This window comes from Cuculus canorus, chromosome 2 (assembly GCF_017976375.1).
Source record: "Cuculus canorus isolate bCucCan1 chromosome 2, bCucCan1.pri, whole genome shotgun sequence".
NCBI classification, from domain to species: domain Eukaryota; kingdom Metazoa; phylum Chordata; class Aves; order Cuculiformes; family Cuculidae; genus Cuculus; species Cuculus canorus.
Window position 1 is genome coordinate 10771850 of NC_071402.1, and position 26014 is coordinate 10797863.

A 26014-nucleotide genomic window follows, 5' to 3' on the forward strand; every position below is an offset into this window, starting at 1 on the left:
TAGACAGAATCTTGCCCAGTTAAAGTGATCAGCACAGATGTAGTGTGCCACTCTGAACCTGCAAGGCATGAATTCCAGGGCATTTTTGGCAACTACGAAAAAGGTTGGAAAGCAGATTTCTGATGCTTGGCTCACCTTCTCAATGTAAATAGGAAAGGCCCTGATTAACACCACAAAAAAACAAGTGCCCATCAAAGAATGCTGGCCAGAATGAAAGACCAAGATCCAATTAAAATCAATGAATTTTTATCACTGACTTGACTGAAATGAGATATGTCAGAAGTAGCATCAGTCGTAGTTGCCTCATCCTGGATAAAATATCAGACAGCTTGTGAGGTAAACAGAGCTGCTTTATAAATCATCAATAATGCATCTTCATGCATCTGCTTTATCAAAGTATTTGCAGAGAACCTGTAAAGCGGTTGAAGAAAATACTTTTTCTTTTAATTAAAATCTTCATTAATAGTTGAATAAATTTAAGAAACAGAAATAAAATTGTAAAACACTTGAGCATATGCAAAATAAACACTCTCCTTTTTTTTTCAGTATGTAGCACATGCTATTATTTGTGAGTTTTCCTGAATAAATGCGAACAACCCCTATTGATGAAGATGGCCCAGGAGTCATTATTTCAAAGGTTTTATTTGTTTATTTTTTCCTACAGCAGTATATAAAAAAGACCTCATAACATATGTGGTAGTCTGGCTGCTAGGAGGTTTGATTTGACCATGGCAAAGTTTCATTTTCCATATAATTCAGAAATCTGTTTCAGCTCACATCACTCCAAATTTTAATAAAAAAGAAAAATTCTGTGGCTTTTTACATTAAAATCAATCACCTTACTTTTAACCTAAAAATATTTATTCTTTATTCAGCTTCAACTTACTGCAGAAGTTTAGTGAAAGCTAAGGTCTCCACAAACAAGTTCTCAGCTGCTCTGCTCTGAGTCTTGTGTTGCAAATAATAAAGCAACAGGAGCAGAACCAAATCACTGTTCTGCTTTGATTCATGTTCTGGATAGGGTCTGTATAAAGATATCTCAAACTGCCTGGGCTTAATTCAGTCAGTTCCCCTCATGCAATTAGTTTCTTACCTATCAACATAAGAACACATTGCTGTGAAGGGTGAGTAAGAGAAGGATGTGAAGATGGGGAACCAGGTGAACCAGTTCCACATAGACAGAAAAACAAAGCAGCCCTTAGTCAAAGGATGTAGGCAGGTAGCCAAATCTACTCTGACTCTAGATGAAGAGCTGCGGTCAAATATCACCTGAGCAGCACACAGGAATAAGTTGCTGTGAGGTTGTGAGAGACAACAGATGAGGCAAGGGATGTAGGACCTTGATTAGGGTCTGTAGTGTCAGGCAGGAGGCAGCGTGGACAGCACAGCTGTGTGAAGTTTTGAACAAATCTAGAAGTCCTATGTGGCTGATTGAGGCTTACAAAGCCTTTTCAGGCCATCATCACGTTATGGATTGACCACCTCTCTAGGAGATTCTTCCAGTGTTTGACTGCCCTCTCAGTAAAGAAGTGCTAATGTCTAGTCTATGCATCCTCTGGCACAGCTTTGAACCATTCTCATGTTTTATCACTGGACCGCAGAGAGAAGAGTTCAACTCTCCCCTCACTTTCACCAGCTGTTGCCCTCCTCTGGTTGCATTCAAGGACATTCACATCCTTCTTAAACTGTAGGACCCAGAACTGCACACTATATTTAAGGCGAGGCTGCACCAACACAGTGAGATAATCTCTTCTTTTGACCTGCTGGGGTTACTATGCTTGATGCACTCCAGGATGTGGTTTGCCCTCTTGGCTCCCAGAGTACGCTGATGACTCCTGTTGAGCCTGCTGCTGAACAGCTACTGCAGATCTCTTTCTGCAGGGCTGCTTTCCAGCCACTCCTCTCCCAGCTTAGACTTGTGCTCAGCGTCACACTGTCTGGCACTCTGACTTGTTAAATTCCATGCCATTGATGGAATGTTGATGCTGGTATTTACTAGCAATTAAATACTATAGTACTTAAAACCTAAATTGATCTAATAGAGTGAGATGATAAATATGCTGTGAGATATATGAGATAAACATAGACTGCTAGACCATTCTATTAAGCTTAAGGTCCTCTTATTATGTGTATTTTCCAATGAAAAGCTTTTTCCTCAATTATTCCTCTGGAACCAATTAGCTTTTTATTTCAAGATAAGGAAAACAGGCATAAAATGAGAAATAATTACCTTAATCTGAACAAAAGAAAAAAGCAGACTGGGGAAGCAATCATGTGAGGAGTTGTGTGATAATTCTTCTAGCAATTATAAGTATTAGTTTAGATATTTTTGTGTAAGAACTCTTCAAAACACATTACAAATTATAGTGCTGTCATTTCTCTTAACTGTTCTCACAACATCTAAGACACTACTTATAGTGCGGAGGATTTCTTTACATGTCCCCTCTTCTAGAGACAGGAGATGCCTTAATGTTGACGTTTCAAGTCCTCTTGCTTGCAATCCAATAAATTTGTAGAAAAAAAAAATTGGATTATCATAATGTGGATAAATCCCTTTCCAAAGCTTCATTTTTATTATTTTATGATTAACTCTATTTAAATTTCTTTCTTTTAAATATCTGAAAAATGTTAGTTTCCTGATATGATGAACAGATGTTCTGTTGCAGGCAAACAACTTCATTGATGCATATCATAGAATCATAGAAACATAGAACGTCAGGTTGAAAGAGACTTCTAGGGTCATCTGGTCTGACCATTCTTGGCATAAGCATGGTCTACAAAAGATGGCCTGTCACCTTGTCCAGATCTTGAAAGTGTCCAGTGTTGGGTAATTCACCACTTCCCTGGGGAGATTATTCCAGTGGCTGACTATTCTGATTGTGAAAATTTTTCCTCTTATGTCCAGCTGGAGTCTTCCCAGGAGTAACTTGTACCCATTATACCACCTCTTTTCCACGTGACTCCTTGTAAATAAGAAGTAACCGTCTTCCTTGTAGCTACCCTTTGAATATTGGAAGATGGTGGTAAATCATATGCATGCTTTTCTCCAAGGTTTCAGAATATACAGGAAAGGGAAAGAAAGATGGATTGCTTATTTTCACTTCCTCACACTTTCATATGATTAGTTTCTCTCAATTTTAAAACTCTTATTCACACCCCCACCCCAACAACATTGTTGCCCCATTGCAACAATAAAGGCCGAGACTGAACGCATTAAGTAATTTAAGCTTTTTGCCTCTAGAGAGGGTTTGTCAAGGTCATGACTGAGGTATCTGAGGCAACAGTATCTAGCTTCAGAGTTGTGAAATAGAGTTGTTTATTCTTTGTCTGCTCTGTTGTGTGTTCTTACTGTCCTGCTGTTGACTTTAGTGACCAGAGATTCCGGTCATTTACAGAGAAACAGCAGCCTTGTTTGTAGATCAACAGTAGCAACATGCCTTTCCTATCGTTGAGTATACTATCCAAATATTAATGAAGACTAGCGCTAGTAGTGTTTCTTGTGCAAATAATTTTTGTCACACAGGCAGAACTGGAAAAGTGCTCTCTTTGTCATCCCACTGGATACAGCTCAATTATTTCAATTATGAGCTTCCCATGGTGATGTGGTGCAGTATCTCAATACCCATGTGGAAGAAGCAGTCCTAGATCTAAGACAATACTAAGGTACCTGTTGCTGTGAACAACGTATGTTATATCAGAGAAGGAAGATATTATCTTAAAACAGTGAAACTGCCTTTATAATCAACAGATATATTAAATGAAAACAGTGCTGGGACAAAGTCCCTTTTCTGAGACTGCTAACAAGTATGCATGCACATACTTTTGAGAGGTAAAATGGTCTTTACCATTACACAGGACAGAAGAAACTGGGAAACTGATTTTAGAATCACGCTGTTGTCATAGCAGAACAAAATCTACTGAAAATAATTCGGCTTTGGAAAAAAAGTAAATCTGGGAAAATTAAATCAATGAAGTAACATTTTTTAAATACCCAAAATTATTCAAAAAAGTACAGCAAAATATAAAAATACATGCAAATCTGACTGTGATAATTTTTGTATTGTTGTTGAATGCTCTTTTATAATTCCAAGGTAAAGGGCTCAATGAGTCCAAACATTTCACTCAGACATCTTTTTCTCTCTTTGTGTCTAATAGGAACATGTGCCACTGAACCATACATGCAATTAAGCACTTAATGATAACCTGGCTTTTAAAGTAATTTTATTACTATATGTACTTTGCTACCTAGAAAGTTATCTCTGTTTTACAGACTAAGTGGTTCTTTATAACAAATTACACTGTATTTTCCATTGTACCCTTTTTTAAAAGATAGGAAAAACTGTTGGATGCAATTTTATGAGTCTGGTCTTTTCTTTTTTTTGTTTTGTTTAACAGATATGTTAGGTCAAGAACGAAGCATGACATTGACATGAGAATAGGGATACATTCGGGATCGGTTCTGTGTGGAGTACTGGGCCTGCGAAAGTGGCAATTTGATGTCTGGTCATGGGACGTGGATATCGCAAACAAACTTGAATCAGGTGGAATTCCTGGGTAAGGCAATGTGTGTGTCCCACAGTTAGAAAACATTGTTGACACAGTACACTGCTAACCCTGTCAACAGATTAACTCTCTTACGTTATAACATCAACTATGACATTTTTATTTTGTCACTATTTTGAGGTTGGTAGGATTTGCGAGGTTACAATCAAAAAAAGGCAAAATTGATCAGCTTGCAGAGGCAAGGTAGAAACGTGGGGTTTTTTTTCGCTTTGCCAGCTATGATTTCCTGAAAAAAGGTCAGTGGTTGTATTCAGCTCATGTAACACTCAGAGGCAGCCTGAATTTCCCAGTTATGTGTTAACCATTCCTAAGTTTCTCCAGGCTTCATTCTCCCACCCTTTGCATTCAAATGCAGCTGTGAGACACAAGACTGTAATTTATTTTATTTCATAATACACAAAGTGTGGGAAGAATTATGTGTTCATAGGTCCTTACGCTAATAACAAGGCATTATGAGCAGCAGGCTCTCTAGGAGGTGTTTTAAAAAATGAGATGCTTTTATAGACATTTTGAGACATTTATGTCACCTGTCTATATGTGAAAATATATGATTTTCCATTGAGCTCCTTCTTTTTTCTTTGTCTGAGGTGGCTGATTCATCTGGAAGTTCGTATTATTTCTGCCTGACATAGCTTATATATCACGATAGCTTGGAAGATGCAAATTCTAAGTTTGAAGCAACAGTACTGGTTGAAGTAATATTCTGTTCACTTTTAGTTCCATGGTCCATCTATCAAAGATGTAGCAAAAGATCCTCTACAGCAATTAAAGTTTTGGCCATGGAATATAGAAGCAATAGCAGCAGACAATTTTGTGTGGAAAAAGTCTAAGGTGATGCTGTTACCTTGAGCAGGAAAGGTTTTAGTTATCAAATCTGAGTCATGTGCTCCTTACACACACATCAGGATCTGTCAGATCTCTCACGTTCCCCGGAAGTTAAGAAGATGTTTGCTTTATATTGTATTTGCAAATGTGGGCCCCTTCCAACATTCCCCATAATAGGCCTTTATAGTAATATATATTCTTAGAATCAGCAGAAAATGACACATTGTATGCTCCAAAACCAACTTTTATATTCTGCATATGTGGCTAGTGTTTAAAATTGAAGAAAAAATTTCTTTTCCTGCTGCTTATCCCACTTGAGAGCCCCAGGTGACTATGAAAGCTCACATGCTGCTTTGACGATGTAAGCAAATCAATTATCTAGGTTTCACCATCCACACCTGGAAAAAAAAGTCTAGTTTATTCCTGTTAATGTGTGCAAGTAGTATAGCTATTAATGAATAACCCAGAGAATGAACCGCCTTGCTATTGTCGATAAAATGCCTGGCTAGGTTGCAGTCTATTCGAGCAGAGCAATTTCCACTCCTGTACATCAGTTTGCCAACAGAACAAAGCCTGTATGCAACAGTAATTCACTAAGTCCCTCAAAACAGTGATTTACATTAGGCTTTCCTAGTGTGCAGAGCAGATTTAATAGAGCAGTTGAGTTCACTTCAGCCTCTCCTTACTTCTCCCTGCTGCCAGCATTCGAATCACCCTGCTTGACACAATACTGAGATGCTTCCCGTTCCCAGAGCTGCACTACTTTCCTCTGTTCTGTCTGAAAAGATGTCCTGCTGTTGCGAATGGTCCTGCTCCCACAGTGTGAAACAAGAGCAAAGATGAACCACAGCCCTTTCCTGAGTACACAGCAGAGGAAGGCAGCTCGCTAGCCTGGGATGAGGAGCATCCGTCCACCTAGTCTTGGGGCAGGAGAGAAGGGACTCAGCTCTTCCTCTTGGTGGTTGCATACCATCCTGAGACCTCATAAGCACAGGTGATACAGGAACAGATTGTCCCTGAGTTAAGGACTATAAGTAGGCAGAGCAGTAGAAACGGAAGGAGGCACTTGGGAACACTGAAAAAAAACGAACAGTATTTTCTGGCTTTCTGAGAGGAAATATATGTGTCCACAACACCTGAGAAAGACACTATGTAAGATCATACAGTATTATTTCAGACACTGTTCTGTTAGTATCCTGTTTTCTAATAGTCTTCACCTGGTATACCTAGATATTAGTCTATGGTATTGAATTGGTGTAAAACCCAGCTAATAATTAATTTTCCAGGATGTATCAATAACAAGTATCATCTAAAGCTTTACGTCTTAAATATTTTCAGTATTAGGACAGGCTCTGTTTTTTTACTTCAATCTTCAGCTTCCTGATCTACTATATTTCTTTAAAATTAGAAATACATATCTCCACTAAACATTTTAATTTTTTTAAGCAAGCTGTACAAAAGGTGAAACCAGAAAATATTTTTTATCTACCAACTATTTATTACTATTTGGTCCATTTAAATTTATTACATAAATTGCCAGCTCCACACTCCAGTTAAAGCTGTTATCATTTCTATTACATAATACATATATCAGAGGGTTATAATGCAATTTTATATTATGAATTTATATTAGTTGAAATTATATTAGTCAAAAGTCAGCACAAAGATAGTCACCCTGGCAACTAATGTATCATTTTCTTTTTCTTCCTTTTTTTTTTTTTTTTTTTTTTAAGGTAGTACTTTAGTTAAATCAATTTAACCTTTTTGGGTTTCTAAGAGCTAGGAAATGCATTGTCTTTCTGAGTCATCATATGCTCTGGTTTTAAAGTCCAAGTCAAAAGCTGTTTATATTTAAGGAACATTATTAGTGTGTTTTATGGTCAATTTTACTGATATTTGACAACAAAAGAATATTAATCTCTGTGGACATGATGACGGCATGGCTTCACACAGTGAAAGCTGTCAATTGTACAAAACTTGTGTTGACTTCAGAGGGAATTTGAGATAAGTTTAAAAAAGTGGAGTTAGATATTTTTTATCTTTTTGTTAGATGCCAGTATTTACTATCCGATATACACCCAGTTTGTGCTGAATTCTGACACTCCAGGGCATTTCACACTGCTTAAGGACAACTAGCAGTTTATTTTCTGGTAATACATGTACATCATACATGTACTTATAACCCTTTACTCCACCACTATTTTATGCAATGTAACTCTGTTATGGTATCCCTTAAGGTCCAGAAGAAATTTCACAAGGGGCATGGTAGGACCACTTTCTTCATTGTGTATAAGCCAATTTGTGGTGCCTGAGAAAAATATTTCAGCATCTATCATCAAGAAATGACCAACAATTTTAACCAACTCTGTATTTTAGGAATCTGTCTGCAAGTCTGACTTTCACAAAGTGTCATGCATACAAAGTTGGAAAAATGAGCCAATTTTAATGGAGTTACTACATTTATTTGCTTGTTAGATAATATCTAATGAATATCTCCTCTTATTATATTTATGATGCTGCATTATAAAGTATGGTGTGGCTAACCACCTGTATGTATTTTAGCAGTGTTTGCAATTTACCCTACATGTAGGAATGTGAGAGTTTCTTAGAAGCAGAAAAAAGAAAGACCAACTCTTTTTTTTCTTTCTTTTTTCTTTTCTTTTTTTTTCTTTTAACTTGAACTTCTTTCTGTCCTTCTCAAGCAGTCATAATTACAAAAGTCCTAATACCAAACACTTCAGGCTTTAGTGGAAGATATCCAAAGTCCTACTATGCTTTTGCAAAATTTGAGCTTTTTTATATTATCTCTGAAATTCATCTTCATTTTTGCAAAAGCTTTATGAATTCATCACATAATCTTACCAGAAATTATCCCCTCATCTGTTTTTTATAGTTTCCCTATTTCCCTAATTCACTTGATGCAATCAGACCACTAATTTCAACTGTCTAATCTACCTTAGGTAACTGGAGGAAATCAAAAAGCTTCACATAAACTGCTCTAATACACACCCTATATTTTCCTCTCACTGTATTTATCTTAAGTGGCAATTTTCATTCACTCTGGATTGTATTTTACTCAGGAAGGTCTCCCATTAAGCTATTACTGTGAACAAAGGTTTCAGGTGTGAATATCAAAGTGTTTTTTCTGTGACAGGTCTATGTGAATTCATGAAATCCTAGTGATGTGACCATGCCTTGAGAGTATTTTTCCCCAAATGAAGCTCCCATTTATGAATACACTATTTAGTTTTCTTTATAGAAATCATCACATACAACAGAAAATCTATTTATCCATCATATTAAAGATGATGCAGAGTTCATAAACTCCTTCTTACCTATGTATACTAGAATACAACCGGTATTTGCTACTACTTATTTCACTTATGCAGGAGAATTCACATCTCCAAAGCCACTCTGGACTGCCTGAATGGGGATTATAAAGTTGAAGAAGGGCATGGCAAAGAACGCAATGAATTCTTGAGGAAACATAACATTGAGACCTATTTAATTAAACAACCTGAGGAGAGTCTATTGACTTTGCCTGAAGATATTGTGAAAGAGGCTGTCAGCTCCTCCGACAGGAGGAACAGTGGAGCAACATTTACCGAAGGATCCTGGAGCCCTGAACTTCCGTTTGATAACATAGTGGGAAAACAGAACGTAAGTCAAACTTCCTTTAATGTCATCAAGTATGAACGCATGCTTGAGTGCATTTCAATAAAGGAAGCCTCAGAAGAAACAAATTCATCTTTAACCTTTATTCTAACACATGCTGTAACAGCAGAGGATTAAACAAATTGTTTCAGGGCAGAAATAAATCATATATCCAGACTGAGGAAATGCCAGGGGACCGGAGATTTGAGGTTTTTTTCCAAATGAAATTTAACACTACACAGCTCAGTTTTAATAGAACTAGTCCATAAAGAAGTCAATTAAAAGTAAAATTAATATTACTAAACTAGCTGGGACACTCTCGTCAAAATATGTATCTCATTGCAAGCTTCACTGCACTGCCATTAAGGTAAAGGGATGAGTGAAAGTACATTTTGCCGGATGAAAAATCAGTCTGTAGGTCATTGATACATAAGGGAAAGAAAAAAAACCTACCTTAAAAAAGTACCTTGTGAAAACAGTTTGTCCATTCTTCATTTTTCTTTTTTTTCTATATTTTTTAATTAAAAACGTTAAAAAATAGATTCTAGAACATAATTAAGATTCACTAGAAGATAAGTTAGCCTCTAAGGTCATGTGTAGCTTAATAGAAGTATGAGAAAATAACAACTGCTCCTGATCAGATCTTTTCCAAAAGCATTGCATGGCTAATTATTAGCGCCTTGGGAAACAGCAATCCTTAGATAATCATAAAAATCACTTGTGAAGTTTTGTTGCTTAGAGGAATTAAAGATGGAAAGGTTAAAATGCCCTCAGACACCATTCTCTTCATTGCATTTGAAAGATTGATGAGTCTTTATGAAACAAGGTCAGCTGGACTTATCTTCCATTTTTCTGAGGGATCTGTAATGACATGATATATCCTTTCTTCTGCCACACATCCTTAGTCCTACTTGTCTGCACTGTCTGTTGAACTTCAAGAGCTGTTGTGTGGAGGTCTTGCTTTGTCAACAGTCTTCTGCTTCTTACAAATCTGCTCAGAAGTGATAAGCCTTTACAATTAATCAGCCTCTGGCAGTGTCTTTGTCTCTTAAAACTGAACTGAAGCATGGCATAGTTCGCTGCTATATGAAATCCCTGTTTTATATGTGTTCTGTACATCTGTGTACCTGCATGTACACTGCCTTTTAGTATTCTCTGTATTTTGTTGACCTGTCCTTATATTCTTGTTTCATTAGGGATAGAGGGTGCATGCTGCTGTGAATATTTTCTGACCTCTCTCTGTTTCTTCTTTTCCTTTAACATATTCCAGTTTCTGTAGTCCAAAAAATCTGTATGGAGTAGGCTCTCATTTCATTGACCTTTTTCTCAGCTAAACCTGACCTTAATACTAAGAAAGAGGAGGAAATACAGGACTAGTGCTTTTATTTGATTATTGAACAACTGCTACCCAATAAACTAGTAAGGAGTCTGTGTAAATCATTCAAACAGGCATAACTGAAAAGTTGAGTTTAAGCAGATTTTTGTCCTATGGAGATCAAAAATCCATTTTTAAAATAGTTTCTCACTGTTTTTTTTAAGTACTTTCTTTTGTGCTGGAAGTAAATATAGTTTTATGCTGCACATTTTACAATTTTACAATAATCTTTTTGGTGGGCACAAGATTTTTAAAATCTGCTCTTCTGTGTGATTCAATTGTTATGTAATTTTCAATTTTCAAGTTGAGACAATAGACACTGCTGCTCATGAATAAAGTGTATTAGCTCAAAAATCAGATGATAGATTTAAATTATACTAGGATACAGTAGCTTCTTTTTAGAGGTGTGTCAGCCCTGGATAGAATAAGCATTTAATAACAATAATTATGCAGTCTAAAGGTCACTGGCAGCAGCAGGCATTGAGAATACAAGTAGCAGCAACTCAATAATGAATCACTCCGTATATTTGAATTTTTGCCAATAGCATTTAAATTATTTCTTTATCCAATATAAGTTACAACAAAATTTGAGCATCTCTGATCAAATGCCTTTAGCTGTAGTTATGTTAGGAAGAATATGAGACGACAAAGTCTTCAGGAAGTTCTCTTGCCGAACTCGAATTCATCACAATCCATATTCTTTACCTCAGACTTATTTTACAGGTAGCGTAAGACAGTGAGTTGAAGTAGTGTTGATATGAGTGAGGAACAGAAAAAACACTCTTTAAGTGTACAGTTACAGATATTAACAAAAATTAGATGTGCCTACAGCACAGATAGTACTGTTACCTTGGGTGGTGACGTAAGCCAAGGATGTAAGTGTCAGCTCTGAAACTCAGATCATGCCCAATATGGATGGAATTTTCTGCTATTGAAACAGAGCTTCTTTTCTAAACCACAAAAAGCTAGACAGAATTTATTTTATGTTAAGAGAGCAAAGGCCCATTTGCCCAGAGAAGTGGTAGATGCCTCATCCCCGGAAACCTTCAAGGTCGTTGGATGGGGCTCTTGATCAGCCTGGTCTAGTTGGATGTCCCTGCTTACTGCAGGGAGTTCACACTAGCTGACTTTTAAAGTCCCTTCCAACCCAAACCATTCTACGATTCTATGATTCTGTGACTCTAAGGCCTCCTACTCTAAACTAAATTAACATCTGATGAAGTTGGATTTCTTCCTTGGGACTTACAAAAGAAGTATATGAAAGCATCATATGGTCACTACGTGTGGTGCTGGAGGTACCTGATGGGCCTGTAATGAAGTAAATTAGGAAAAAAGCGAATTGGGAAAAAAAATGAATTAGGGAAAAAAATGCATTAAAATGTCCATGTTTTGTATGAGCATATTTTAGTGGTGGCTGCAATGACTCTTAACAGTAATCACAAAAATTATACTGCCAAGATGACGACAAGTATAAACAGCAAGGTGGAATTCAGTTCAAAGCCAAGGCACCTGGGTTTGTCTACCTATTGACAGTCCCAGTGTCCATCTCCCCTAAAGCTCAGCTCCTAAACTTCCTAAACCTAAGGGTCTAATGCTACTTGTGGGTGCTCTAGGGTACTTGAGACATCCATAAGACAATGGGCCTATAGAAGACCTATGATCATCTGGACTATCATAAGCCAGATAGAAGACTCTGATGTCTCAAGTAATGCTAAACACCTATGCTGAAATAAGTTGAGTAAGACCTTGATTCAGCTTATTAACTGTGACTGTTTATTGCAGCTTGAGATACCCTAGCACATGCCAGCTGGTCCCTACTACTGACCAGCACTGCATGGGGTACCCATAGGTCTCGTGCTATGTCTCCTTGCTCCACACTGTTGTCCAGGATACCCTAAGTCATCTCAGATCACCGTAGTTGCACATGATCAGGCAACTGGAAGTATGCAGAGTGTATATTGCCAGTAATAGAAATTTAGACACCAAGCACCTAGACACCTTCATATAAGTGTCTTACTCTAGAACCAAATCCCACCTGCAACCTATCTCTTTAAACATGTGACCTTGTATTTCCCTCTAAGACCTGGTATTTGCAGTACGAAAAAAATAAATTGAAGCCTTCCTAGAGTTTTCTCCATGGCACTGATTAAAAATTCCCCTTCCTGTTGAGCTCAGGATGATTGGACTTTTTACATGAAAACTTAGCAGGAAGAAAATAAAATTTAATCCAAACTTCCTAGTTAAGGCTCTATAAAGTATTGTAAAGCTGGAGTTTCATTATTTGCTTGGTTTAATTAACCCTGTTTTCCACTTTCAAATGCATGTTTGGCTAGGCTTTTTCCTAATAGAATCTTGTGTGTTCCTGTAAAATGAATGGTTATTGTCAGTATCAGGAAAGTTCAAAAGACCATCGTAGAATTCACAGTTGTATCGTCCATACAGGTGCTCGCAAAACTGTAGGAGAGGTAATAGGGAGAAACAATATTTCTTTATTTTGGCATAACACAGTCTTAAAAGATACAGAGAAAAGATGGGGACACAGAGACAAAATGTGGTTAGAAAGTATTCTTGGGGCAATAATTTGCACAATAGTTTTCATTGTTGTTTTTAGCAAAGCAGTTTTCTTAAGTACGTGTATAGGTGTGAGGGAGAGCAGGCTACACTAAACTCAAATATGAATTTCCGTGTTATCCTCTGAAAATAAATCCAGCTTCGTAGTCCATTTTCACACCAATTCCACTGGCACCATTGCCATAGTTGTGATATTATGTCATGTTTATCTATGACAAATTGTAAACCACTTCATACATTCAGCAAGAAGACAATTCTTCATATTAATCAAATTTTAAAGTATAACTTGGAGCAAAATATAGTCACTAACTAGGATTACTTGATATTGTTCTCCCCATGTAAATAAAATCTATGCCCAGCTAAAACATTGAGACCTTCTTCACCCTCCTTTTCAGTGGAACTACAGCAATATGAACTAATTATGAGGAACTGATGCACACAATGGCATAGGATATGATCTCATCCTTTAAGAGTGACTTGAGACACACTTGTGTGATTTCAGCCACCACAAATTGATAATAACTTTAGTGCACAGTTCAGTTTAAAAGAGATGGGAATATTTAAACTAGTAATATCTTAGTGTGGAGTAATATAGTATTTATGCAATTGACTCAGTGAATTGTTTTCCTGGGATTTGGCTCTAACTTTAGATTCTACCTTAACCCCAAGGCTAAGACAAGGATTCAGGCATATCTGAAACTTTAGTATGAGAACAGTTTCCAGGATGCTTATTTTTTTCCTCCAAATGTTGATGATTAGACAGGGGATGAGGATATTTGAGTAGAGTGGTTTGACAAATCTTCCCTACTGAAGTCCTTTTTCTACTAAAGAAAAGAAGAAGATTGCTTTTCACTTAAATAAACAGACAATTTCAATTCTTATATCATTTTATGCCTATATTTTGGGGTCTTAAGTTACTCATCAAAAGATGGAATATAAGAAAACAAGATACTGCCTGTGACTACAGAATCTGTGGACTTTATTTTTGGACTGTAAAGAAAATTGTCGCTTGGGGGTTGACAGTAGGTACCTCAGACCCTTCTTGTGTTTCAATGTACTCTCCAAAAATCATTAGAATGCAATTGCTTACTGTAACTTGAATGTTAACAAGGGAAACCTCCCTATTTCATTTGCTGTATGCAATCCCATGATGCAAAATAACTGGCTTTCCAAAGAAATCTGTTCATAATCCACCCCAAACTCTTGTTTCCAACAATTCCCAGTAGGAGACATAGCAGAAGATCTTTCCAGCAAGGACCTATGGGTTAACTTTTCTCAAGCAGAAATGTATTTCTTGTCCATAATAATTCAGAAATGCCTTATGCTATGATGTATGAAGGTTTATATCCTTTCCAATCATTGACATTTCTTAACCCTTGGGAATATCACAGGTAGTAGTGTTTGTTTTTCCCATTCATATGGAAAAGTGCTGCTTCATTATGGTTTTTGTCATTAAATGATACCATGAAACCAGATGGAGTTCTTCTCTTTATGAAATGAAATTTTATCTCTTTCCTGAAGTGAAGCACCCTTCATACTATCTCTGCTAGCTTTCCTTTGTGAAACTGTGCAAAAGTCTTGTCTTTTTTTTTTAAATTTTGACTAGTCAGTGAAATACCGAAGGAATAATGCATATGAGATAATATTTAAAATAATAATAGGAATTATAGTTAAATTAAATCATACAGCCTAACTGTAACCTAGACTGGCTGAAATACACCAGTAGTGAAGAATATATTATTTGAAAACCCATGCTGTAGTAATCAAAAATTTTACCTTCACTCATGCCTAAATGCTCTGTTCCTTAACTACACACATCCAGCTACTTTAAGACCAAAAAAACCATCATTACTTGTGTTTTCTGTTTTCTGTACCTTTTCTTAGTTGTTAAAACACACCATGGAGTTAGATACCCTGATGTGATTTTGGTGTGTAATCCTCTCATGCATGCTCTAATAACAAATTAGCAGAATCTGGAAAGAGGAATATAGTCTTAGGGTGCAGTGCAACAAGAAACATCATAGTCTGTGCAAAAGAGGGCATTAAAGTACCCCCCTTAATGTACTGTATGTGTTTAGTGGAACAGACTTATTATTTTATTCTTCTGTAGGTTTCATTGAATGAATTGCATGGAATGCTGTAATGGTTTGCAATGCAACATGATCTAAAACATTGCATTTTTAACCCAAGGGGACCAGCAGGTTTATTCTGTTTGCATGTGCTTTCCCCTAGACTCTGGCTGCCCTAACAAGAAATTCAATAAATCTGCTTCCAAACCATCTTGCACAAGCTTTGCATGTCCAGTCTGGGCCTGAGGAAATTAACAAGCGAATAGAGCACACCATCGACTTACGGAGTGGCGATAAATTGAGAAGAGAGCATATCAAGCCTTTTTCACTGATGTTTAAAGACTCCAGCCTGGAGCATAAGGTAGCTGGGTCTTGGTAGCTGCATTATTCGCAACTCAAATTGTAATAAATGTCCACTGAAGTAGAGAAGCTATAGGTTCTAACTTGCGCTGTTTGTTTTCTGGTTTTGCTTTTCTTTTTTATTTTGTTTTCAGAAGTTGGGACTGAGCTGGAGGTGACAATAGTGTCTTGATGCAGGTTTTACAATGCTGCAATGATTACACCTCATTGTTGGAAAATGCCTACACTGAGCAAACTGCTTCTGAAAACAGCAGTCATTTGCCGGGTTACCTTTGCTGTTTAGTACAAGCAGATTTCTGTCAGCTGACAGGTTGCTTTGACACAAATGGTGATTGAGCACATTAATAAAATGACACTTCTATTCAAAACATATATCTATATTTATATAGATATGTCTCATTTAGTCATAGGGTCCACCTGACGTCCTCTAGGCAGCTGCTATGTTTACTTTAAGTCAATACTAATTTGTCAATTCTTTGCTTTAAACATCCTTTTTTTAACATCTGCTTCTAAGAGGTAAATATTGTTCATGTGTTTGCTGCTTTTCAATTTTATTTCAGTCTAGATCCACATGTAAGTCACAAGTTAAATCCTTGCAAGCTGATGACATGGGTTGTGGTTGCACAGGTCTCAAATTGTTTCATTGATTTATATGTTATTATAATGCAGCAAGAGCAGGTCTGTAGTAGGTGGTTCATTTAGACTGAAAAGATAGAAAAATAATGGGGAATTGCAAGTGTGGAGGCCCACTTCTCTACTGTCATTTTAACCTGCCCTGGAAAACAGACTTTTTTACTTGATTCATAGGAGACCAGTCCTTCAGTGGTATCACTGGTGTGAATTTAATGAAAATCACTGGAAAATAAAAATTCATCTTGAAGAATATTTAAGCCCTTATTTCATAATCAACCCTGTGGAAGGAAAAAGAAAGATTCATTTAAAGTAAAGAAAACATTCAATTTCCTTGTGAGGATATTTATGACACTGAGACACAAGGTACAATCCCTGAAGCTGAATAAGCCACTATTGCTGCAAGAGAAGATATGAAGGTATTTCTTTCAGAGCAGTCATCATGCAAAGCTGACAGAGACACAGAGGAAGTGAAATCCAAGATTTCTGATATCCTATGAATTACATCTAAAGTCATGAGCAATCTTTAATCTTCTCAAGGCACAAGGCCAAAAGATAAAAGATAAGAAATGTCTAGAGAAAATGTCATTTAACATAGAAGGTTAGGAATGGTACATCAGATTCTTTTTTTTTTTACTGAAGAAGAAATAGCCTGGTCACAAATAACTTGCTGAATGAGCAAGAGAGCCAATGGTTCACCTAGTCTTATGTTATTGTTCAATAAAAGCAAGGCCTGGACATAGGCTGGACCAAAGGGACACTATGAAGAATCAGATCCTGCATTCAGAATATAAACTTTCTTGCCATTTTTGATTTCACATTTAGCAGCCGCAGGGAAAATCTTTATAGGAAGGGTAAATTTTCATGTAAATGCAATTTAATCAAGAGGGGGAAAAAAAACCCAAACATGCTCTAAACCATCACATTACGCAGGTCACGTTCTAAATATTAATCAATCACAATGTCCACTTCATTATGGGCCGGGGCAATGTCTTATTGGGCTGTGTGGGAAAGGTCTCTTCCCTCCTCATTTACCTGGGCAGTAATTACAGGACTGTCCTGTTTTCCTACAGATAGTAACTATATCCTTCATGCTATCTTATGTCACTATCATTTTCTCCCTTCTACCTCCTCCCTTCCACCTAGGAAACAACCCAAAACACATAGATCTCATAAAGCTATTCCAGAAGCCTTTTCCCTCTGCTCTATCCACCCCATAGCCTTTCAGACTGGAATTATGCTTTCTTCTAGTCATTAATATTTTGCAACTGCTTACATGACCTTCTCATCAGCATCTTGAGCTGCTCCCTGCAGTGTTGCTGAGCAAGTCATCAGTATATGGCTATGGACCTCCCATCTCACACTGCCATTTCTATTTTCTGCCAGTCACTTTCTATTCAGAACAGTGGCAGCTTCAACTCAGAGTTAGCTCTGAAACAAAGAAATTTCTTGTGTGTAAAACTATGTTTCTTTCTTCAGCTTTAGTAACAAGACTACCCTGTCATGGAATCATAAATCTTTTGGGGTGACTTTAATAGATCTGAAATGTCATATTGGACTTCCGTTGAAGCAGTCAAGTTTATTTTTTTCATTGTAAAACAATTGCAGACAACAGATGTACGCTAGCAATGAAAGTGCTGTTTCAAAAATATTTTTTATGGAATCAACATGCTCAAAACTACCATGGGAGCTAGCATAGCTCCTGGTTTGCAATGGTTTAAATGACTGGTATATCACAGCAGTTTAATCCATCCCTGGAGGTGTTCAAGATCAGGCTAGATGGGGCTATGAAGAAACTGATCCAATGGGAGGTGTCCCTGCCCACGGCTGGGGGGCTGGAACTAGATGATCTTTAAGGTCCCTATGAATCCAATCTATTCTATGATTCTATAAGCCATTGGCGCATCTTTCCACTCCTTTCTTTTCTTGTTTATCTATGCTCTTCTTGATGACAGCATAAATGTTGATTCCACAGCAGGCAGCAGCGGTTACATTAGCAGTACATATATTTCCACATAAATTTTGCAATATATTATTTTTCAGATGATTTGTGCAAGATCCCCACCTAGTATATTTCATAGATTCTTTACCCAAATGGATTAGTTCTTACTAACTTGTATTCCGCTCATTAGCACTTGATATCTCATTTAGAGACTAATTCACTCTTAATTTTGCTAGAGGTTATTTTCACAAATAGGATCTAGGCAGAAAGAGCAAAAGACATCACAGAGAGGACTTCTAACAGTAGCATGAAAACATACTAATCACTTCCAAATATGTAAAAGCTCATAAGGAAAATCTGATAATACTTTAGATGATTTCCAATAATTAAAATATGTTATCATGCTCTACTTTATTAGCATTGACTTGGAAATATCAATTCTGTGTACTTTCCTAGAGGATGAAGCATAGTAACAGGCCAGGGAATTTTGCATTCCAGTAGAGGTTTTTATTTAAGAAAGTTTCCAACTTAAAGATTTGTATGTTCTATGTTTGGATGTTCTAAGTCTTCCAGAGTATTTGTATTGGGATAATAAATCAGACTAGGCGTAGAAGTGAAGTGCCTACATTTTTTCTGTGAAGTGAGCACACTTAAAATATCAAAAGGATTTTGAATTTCACAGTACAGGTTTTCTTAGGTTAAATATTAGACTTAAATGTCTGAGTTCCTCTGTTTCAGAATTTCTGATGGGTGAGAGAAATAGAAATTAAATTAGTAGGAAACAAAATTTTGCCCTTCCTGCGTGCTGCATCCTTAAATACATAGGTCTCACTTCTTTCCTTCAACCCAGAAATTTCCAGTGTCAAGAAGATCTGCAAGAAACACTGGAGATAATCAAGGCCTGTTCAGCATCTTCTCTTCTATCATTGGTCAACAACAGCATCTGTGTGTCCCCTTTGATCTTTTCAGGAGTCCATCCATCTCTTCTCCTGCCTTGGGCATTCTGATGCATCTTCTTCTGCCCCTCCCTTGTGCTGCAGAAGCTTTTCTAATGGCATAAACACCCTTGCTCTGAAAAAAAACTCACTAAAATATGGTCTCCCTTTTCATGCATAAGGTCCTATCTGAGTCAAAGAGCAGCCACTGAGGATAAGATCAAAAGCTTTCCTCCCCAATGCACAAAATCTTTCTCTAGGTGAACATGTAAAGCCTGTGGTATTACCAGTACTTTCTTGTCAAAGAGCCCTGGGAAAAGAGAGAAGAGGTTGGGAATAAGCAGCATTACTTGTCAGAGGGAACTTGGCCTTTTCCTACGCCAGCTCAGTTTCAGCTGTCTGGCTGTTCAAGCCAGTGAATAAACTGTGCCTCTGCCAACAGCGCAGCCATATGGATCAAGCCCCATGAGAAGCATAATGAGCCTTCACTGCTCCACATGAGCAAATCACGCCAGTGCAGGTGGGTCTCTAGGATGTCACAACTAAGGTTTTCACTGCAGAGTAAGTCACATCACAATTCTCCCTGCTGCTCTGTCTGGTTGTAGTTGGCTACATTCCTCCCCATGGTTAACTACATTCTTCCCCATGGTTAAGTACCTTGAGGTTCAGCCTATCCCTCAATTACTTCTCTGAGGCATTAAGGGGTAGACTGCTACAGAAGTGCTACATTTATCATTGGGGTTTGTGCTGTCTCAGAGATACTAACAATTTCTCACCGCAACATGGATACTGATTAGACCACAGAACTCATCATTTTGACATAATGCTCAACACAGCAGGCAATTCCATGTTTGTGTTTCATTCAATTAGTTTGCTATAATTTCCCTAAGGAACAGTTAAGATTTCATGTTATATTTTAAGAAATGTACCTTTCTTTTTCCCTTTGGTTCTTTTTGTGCTGCAACCAAAAAAAAAAGCCTTGGTCCATTATTTAAGCAAATTGATGCAGTTCTGTTTTCCTGCACATGAAATCGGAGTCAGTGCCTCTGTGCTTCCAGCAGCAAAATGGAGTTGACTGTATGCACCACTGAAATTCATGTCAATGTGATACTGCTTTTGCCAACAGCAGACACAGGGTAAAATCACTGCAGAGGAAGATTCAAAATGATGGACACCTCATGCTGAATAACAAATAAGCCCCCCTCTTACTCATAACAAATGAAAGGTGGAAAGAGAGAAGCCTTTTTCCTGTTTCAGGGTATTGCGGGTGTTTTGATCAGATGTTCATAACTGAGATTAAGTCCTTCCCAAAGGTCTACGTAGTGAATATAGTCTAATTCTAGATAGCATCTTCTTTCAAGAGCAGATTAACTATAAAATGTACAAGTTCATAGCTGAACTCTCTCAATGCATATTCCTGAAATATTTCTTAATCTCTTTTTCACTTTTCTCAATGATAATGCTCTCCAAGCATTCATAACTGCAATTTACCTTATTTCCAAATTGTTAGAGAAAGAGTCTTATATTTAATGTCTCTTTGACTCTGGTTTCCTTTTGTTCTGCACATGTAACTCTTAGTTCCCTCAAAACTACAACATATTAAATAGAACTGAGTTATGGTCCAGAGGAGGAAAAATGACAGGGGCTGGCATCAGTGGAATCCTTTATTAGGTGAAGAAAATTTAGCAGCAGCAGTATAGAATAAAGAGATTTACAAAAATATGCCTATGGACTGATCTTCATCTCCTGTAAACAACTGGAGTTGAACTGAATTAGCAGTGATAAATATCAGCTGAGGATTAAGGTGATATTTCCACTTCAACTGATCCACCATGATTCACCAGTGTATCTGTTATTCCTTTTCTTCTTAACTGCCATAATAGGGGAACCTGTTAGAATTTTCAGTGGTTTGATATGCTGGAGAAAATTACTTTTGCAATAAATTTCAATAATGCATCTCAAATGATCTTTTGCATAATAATACCCTCATTTTCTACTTGGAGAATGCCCATATTGCCAAGCTTCTGCACAGCCTCTGGGTAAGGTAGGATATAGAAGTCATGACCCACATCCCTTCAATCATGGAACGTCCCAAACTACATAATTCTATAAGAGAAAAAGAAGACCAGTACAAAAGAAAACAGAATCTTTCAATTTGGCAAGCGGTGTCATGCATGCAGAGTCACAGCTGGCTTCAGTGATTGTCTTCAGGTGAGGAAATCCATGGTTCCTCTGGTTAAGCTATTAAGTATTTAGCATTCTATTCAGCAGCACAAGCCCCCTAGAATCTACCTGGGGATTTTTAAAGCAAATACTTTTGAAAACAAGGCAATCAAGTAAAACAACTTTGTATTGCAAATTACAGAGTTTTGCTCTCTTGGATAAAGCTATTTTTAAAAACAAATTCAGGTGTATTGATTTATTAGCTCTTCCTGCTAATTTCCCCAAAGTCTCCTATGTACATCAGTCTTTGTGAAAATTCTGCATGGGTAATGACTAATTTACTCTTCTGTTTGTTGTTTCTTTTTCTTATTCTAGTATTCTCAAATGCGGGATGAAGTATTCAAATCAAACTTGGTGTGTGCATTTATTGTTCTTGTATTTATCACCGCTATCCAAAGCTTACTTCCTTCTTCCAGGTAAATACAGAACTATATCTCTATATATCTGAAGGTCCTCTTTGGGAAACAGCAGGATAACATTTCTAGGATTGACATAGAATGAACCAATAAAATGTGCTCATTCCCCAGAAGCGTTCAGAAATATGGTTTCACTTTTTCCCGATATTAACCAGTTTTGTATCATATTATATTCAGCTACATTTTTTTCGTGTGAGGCATCTGTCTACTGACATCATGTTATGTTTTTAAGCAGAACTCCCACTGAGATAAGTAGGAACTTTGGGTTGCAAAAGTTTGACACGATATAGCCTGTTGCTTCCACTGTTGAAGTAAAACATGATCCAGGCTCACAACAGTGCCTCTTTGCTAAGTGACTGGTAATAACCTTGGGAATGAGCGATTGTTTTGGGTTTGCTTCTTTTATACTACATAAGAAAATTATACTGTTGTGCTTTGTTGCTGATAATACATATTATCCAGCTGGGGAAAGCAATCTGGTGCCATTAAGAAGAAGGAAGGAGGTCTGGTACATCTTTTCCCACTTCTATATTTATATCAGGCTGACCAAGCAACAACTCCTATCAAGGTGATGAAAATGTGACATAACTGAGACCTTTGTGACCACGTTTCACACAGTCAAACCCACTAATTGACATTTTTGTCTACTTTTTAATACTGAGAACACAAGAGTTTGTGCAAGGCACAATGCCAGTTTTCGGGCATCATAATAGAGCCAGCGGAACATGGTTGCCACAAAAACATGCCCTTGATCCCATTTGGTTTTGGCAGAGCAAGTGCTAAAATGGAAATATGTAGACAAGCATGATTCTCACATGCTTTCTAACACTCAGGTAAACCTTAACTTATGGCTAAGGTTGACTAACCTTGAAAATAGACTATATATATAAGAAATAAGACATTTATTGTTACGGTAATGCAGCAGTATTTCTTGGATCATCTGTGGAAGACCTGATTCTCCATGTTTACGTCTAAGAACACCAAAACGGTGGTTAGATGCAGGCAGGCAACTGCATACTGCAGCAGTGGTTTCCCAAGTATTTTGTAGTTCTCAGCTGGGAAAGTACCCCGAGTAGTACGTGACCTGCTATTCCTCATGTGCTATATTGCTGTAATGACAGTAAGTTTGTTTGCGTTTTAAAAGTTCTTCTCCCGATACACATTCAAAATTTTTCACTTCTAGTAGCTGTTATATTTTTTTTTTTTTCTCAGTATGTACAAGAAGATTTATGGATCTTATTAATGGAACCTGTTTTCAAAAAAGATTTCTGCTACTACATATATCACTGCTCTCCCAGCAAAAAAACATGACATTTTTTCTACCTGCACAGATTCATCTCTGTTAATTCCCATGAGCATGTCTAGTGCAATTGGCATTAGAGGAGAAGGAGTCACATAAGCATATTACCTGCAGTTGTCTCACTTCTGGTTTCCCATCTTGCATGGTAATTTTGTGGTTTTCCCTTCACTTCAGAAATGCTTTGTGGAGCTTTTTGTCACTGAATGTTAAAGAGGTTGTAAATATAAATAGGTTCAAATAAAGATTAGTTAAATTACTATAAGATAAGATTACCAGAGGATTACCAGAGGTTTTTAAACAAAAAATATGGAACCTTAGCCTCAAGAATGCCCTTAAAGGTTGATTGCTGGAACCCTGGGAGACATTTAGAGAAGGGATATTTACCGCTATCCCTTTAGAGAGAGAGAAGATTTGGAGCCACATGGGTGCTGAAGATTGTCAAGATTTAAGAAGGCAAATTTTAGTCTTTCTTTTTCAAGTTCTGATACTTTGCATTAAAAAAATATATTTCAGTCTTTAAAAATACACCTGTTATGTTAGCGGTGGTCAAGAGGTGATCAACCCTAAAGTAACAACATGAGAGGTTTTTGAGTGAGATTTCAATGTGCTTAAATATGGAAATAATCTGGAAGTTCCAATTTCTTAAGCTCTTGTTATAGAAACAACTCAAGGTATGAGCACATGAACAAGCTATCACAAAGTTAGGTAGGATTTGGATTCAGAAAGTTTTGGAGATAACTGCATGCTCATCTATTACACCTCTAGTAGATATCAGAGAAGCAAACTACCACAGTGGAAGAGCATGGACATAATTCCCATGGAAAAACTAACAAAATAAAATTCACACTCCCGATGGTAACTTACCCATTTCCTAACAGCACGCTTAAGTGTCTTTCAACGCATGTCTCAGACCTCTGTTGAAAAAGGATGGAATTTTGTGTTTCCTTTTCTGACCTGAGTGATTTGGGAATTTCTAGAAATATGTTGAAGGCACATATTATTTACATCATCGTAAATCTCACTAAAAATCTTCAGGGAGTTTCCAAGATAGGTTACCTTCCACTGTATGTTAAAGTAGGGAATCATCTTTCTATTGCTGCACCTACTGTGTATGGGAGTTTCAGAATTTTATCTCAGTTTATAGCTGTCTCTGCTGAATAAATATTTGATCTGTTCATACTTTTCCCTGACAGGACAGGCATATCACTGAATTTAAAAATCTTTGCAATAGTTTTCATTCTTTGAAATATTGAGTTGGGGAAATTACTCTAAGTGACATAAATTAATGCCATATTTCTGCTGTAATTATCCTCTATGAAGCCATTAAGTTACACTGCCAACCTTGCAGTGATTCATCTTATCCATCTGAGAGGACTGGGAGTTTGATTCATTTCCTGCAATAACTTTCTATATGCTCACATGGGCAATAGATCATACTAGAGTAGACTGCTGAACTGCTTTTATTTCTGCCAGTTTTTCTCTGGGTTATTCTTGTAAGGGGAGAAAAGCAGGTTTCCTTCTGGCTCAAGTATTGGTTTGCAAATCTACATGAAGAGGAAAGAAAGCAAAGGCTCCATTTCAGACTTTTCTTGATCTTGACAGTAAGGGAATCCCTAGGAAAAAAAAAAAAAAAAAATCATTTGGTCTTTAATCTCTTTTTGAATGAAGAAAGGTTTCAATGCAAGTGTTCTAGTTCTGGGAGAAGTTCACAGACAGAACGATATCATGGCTGTTTGTTCCTATCCCTTTAACCTTGGCTATGTCTTCTGCTGTATTTGATCCTATCAGCATGCTGCCAACAAAATCTTAGCACGTATATTGGACTGATCCTTTAATAGGTCACAGTAGTGCAGACTTCAGTTTTGGTTTTATCTCATCTCAAGCAGGCTTAGACAAGAGACAAACATACAAGTGTTTGGTCAAATATAACACAAATGTTCTCTACAGTGGAAAAAATGTTGCTGCCTATATATTTGTTATGAATAAATACAAGGTCATGGTTTCTCAGGCATCTAAGCAGGTTATTCCACGTTCTGGATTGATATTCCAGTCTTAGGTCCCTAGATGATCCCTTTACAGTACCTTCATTCAACAACACTGGGTCGTACGTGTAGAGTTTGGCAGTCTGAGATAAGAACTTGTGCTTAATGTCCTCAGATATGACCTCTGGAAGATTGACCTTAATCTTTTTGAAAGCCTTAATTTAGTTTCATTCAGAGCTGGGTCGGGTTAGGACTGCAGAACTGGTAGGCTACATCTGCTTATAGAGAACCTCTATATATACACATGGGATATAGATAGAAACTATCAGTTCCAAAGAGGATCTCAGTCATTTGGCTTTGGAAAGCAAGAAGGCAGAATACTGCTGCAGTGTGGGAAACAAAGAATTCATCTCAAATAACTATCTGCCTGTATCTATGCCCTGGGTGCAAAGTATAGCCACGAGAGAACAGGTCAATCACTGGATCTGAATAAATCTAAGTGACTGCTGTGCAGTGAGATGAATTGTATCCTAAACTACAAAGTTACCTTGATGAGCCCTCTTGACTCCCTTCACTAGATCTTCCTGAATATATTGAGCAGATTTTCCCTGATTTTATTGACTGTCTCTCCCTTGGCTTTCTGTGTATTTTCACAGACAGAAGCTTCTATCAAGGCAACATTACATCGTGTGTCCACTCGGTAGCCTTGGGACTTTCAGAAGGTCCTGAGACTCTTCCCATGAAACTTTTGGTCTCACTGGATGAAATCTTTGGCTCTTGCTCCAGTTTTTCTTTCCTCATTATTCATTCTAGCCTTCATATCACAGTTTATTTTCACTGGCTACGTTGTTTCTTCTTTCAAAAGCAAGCTTTACATGTGGGTGAGGTCATTGGAGAGGATGGGCTTTTTTGAGAAGCTCCACTTTGTCCTATATTCAAGCCATACACAAAACTCTGACAAAGCTTGTTGGAGGGAAATGCTGAACCAAGTTTCATACCAATAGTACACCATCAGGACAATGTCAAAGCTAATATTATCATACGTAAGCTCTCAAGGGGAGTTAATGTGCAATTCCTCTTATTTCAGTTCATTAGGGAACAGAACTTCCATATACTTCCATTTTGATATATTTCATATTTTATTTCAAAATATTTTGTCAGATAATTTG

At 37.2% G+C, this 26014-nt stretch overlaps 1 protein-coding gene across 2 annotated transcripts in view; it reads left to right on the forward strand.

Moving 5' to 3' along the window:
• Positions 1–26014, forward strand: part of ADCY8 (adenylate cyclase 8) — a 121697-nt gene that overhangs the window by 66112 nt on the left and 29571 nt on the right. The window contains exons 6-9 of one of the 2 annotated variants that reach the window (XM_009560039.2): positions 4396–4554; positions 8778–9048; positions 15221–15418; positions 21463–21563. In XM_009560039.2, coding sequence (XP_009558334.2) covers positions 4396–4554; positions 8778–9048; positions 15221–15418; positions 21463–21563 — 729 coding nt within the window. The remainder of the gene's footprint in view (positions 1–4395; positions 4555–8777; positions 9049–15220; positions 15419–21462; positions 21564–26014) is intronic. The other variant, XM_054059704.1, reaches the window with a different exon arrangement.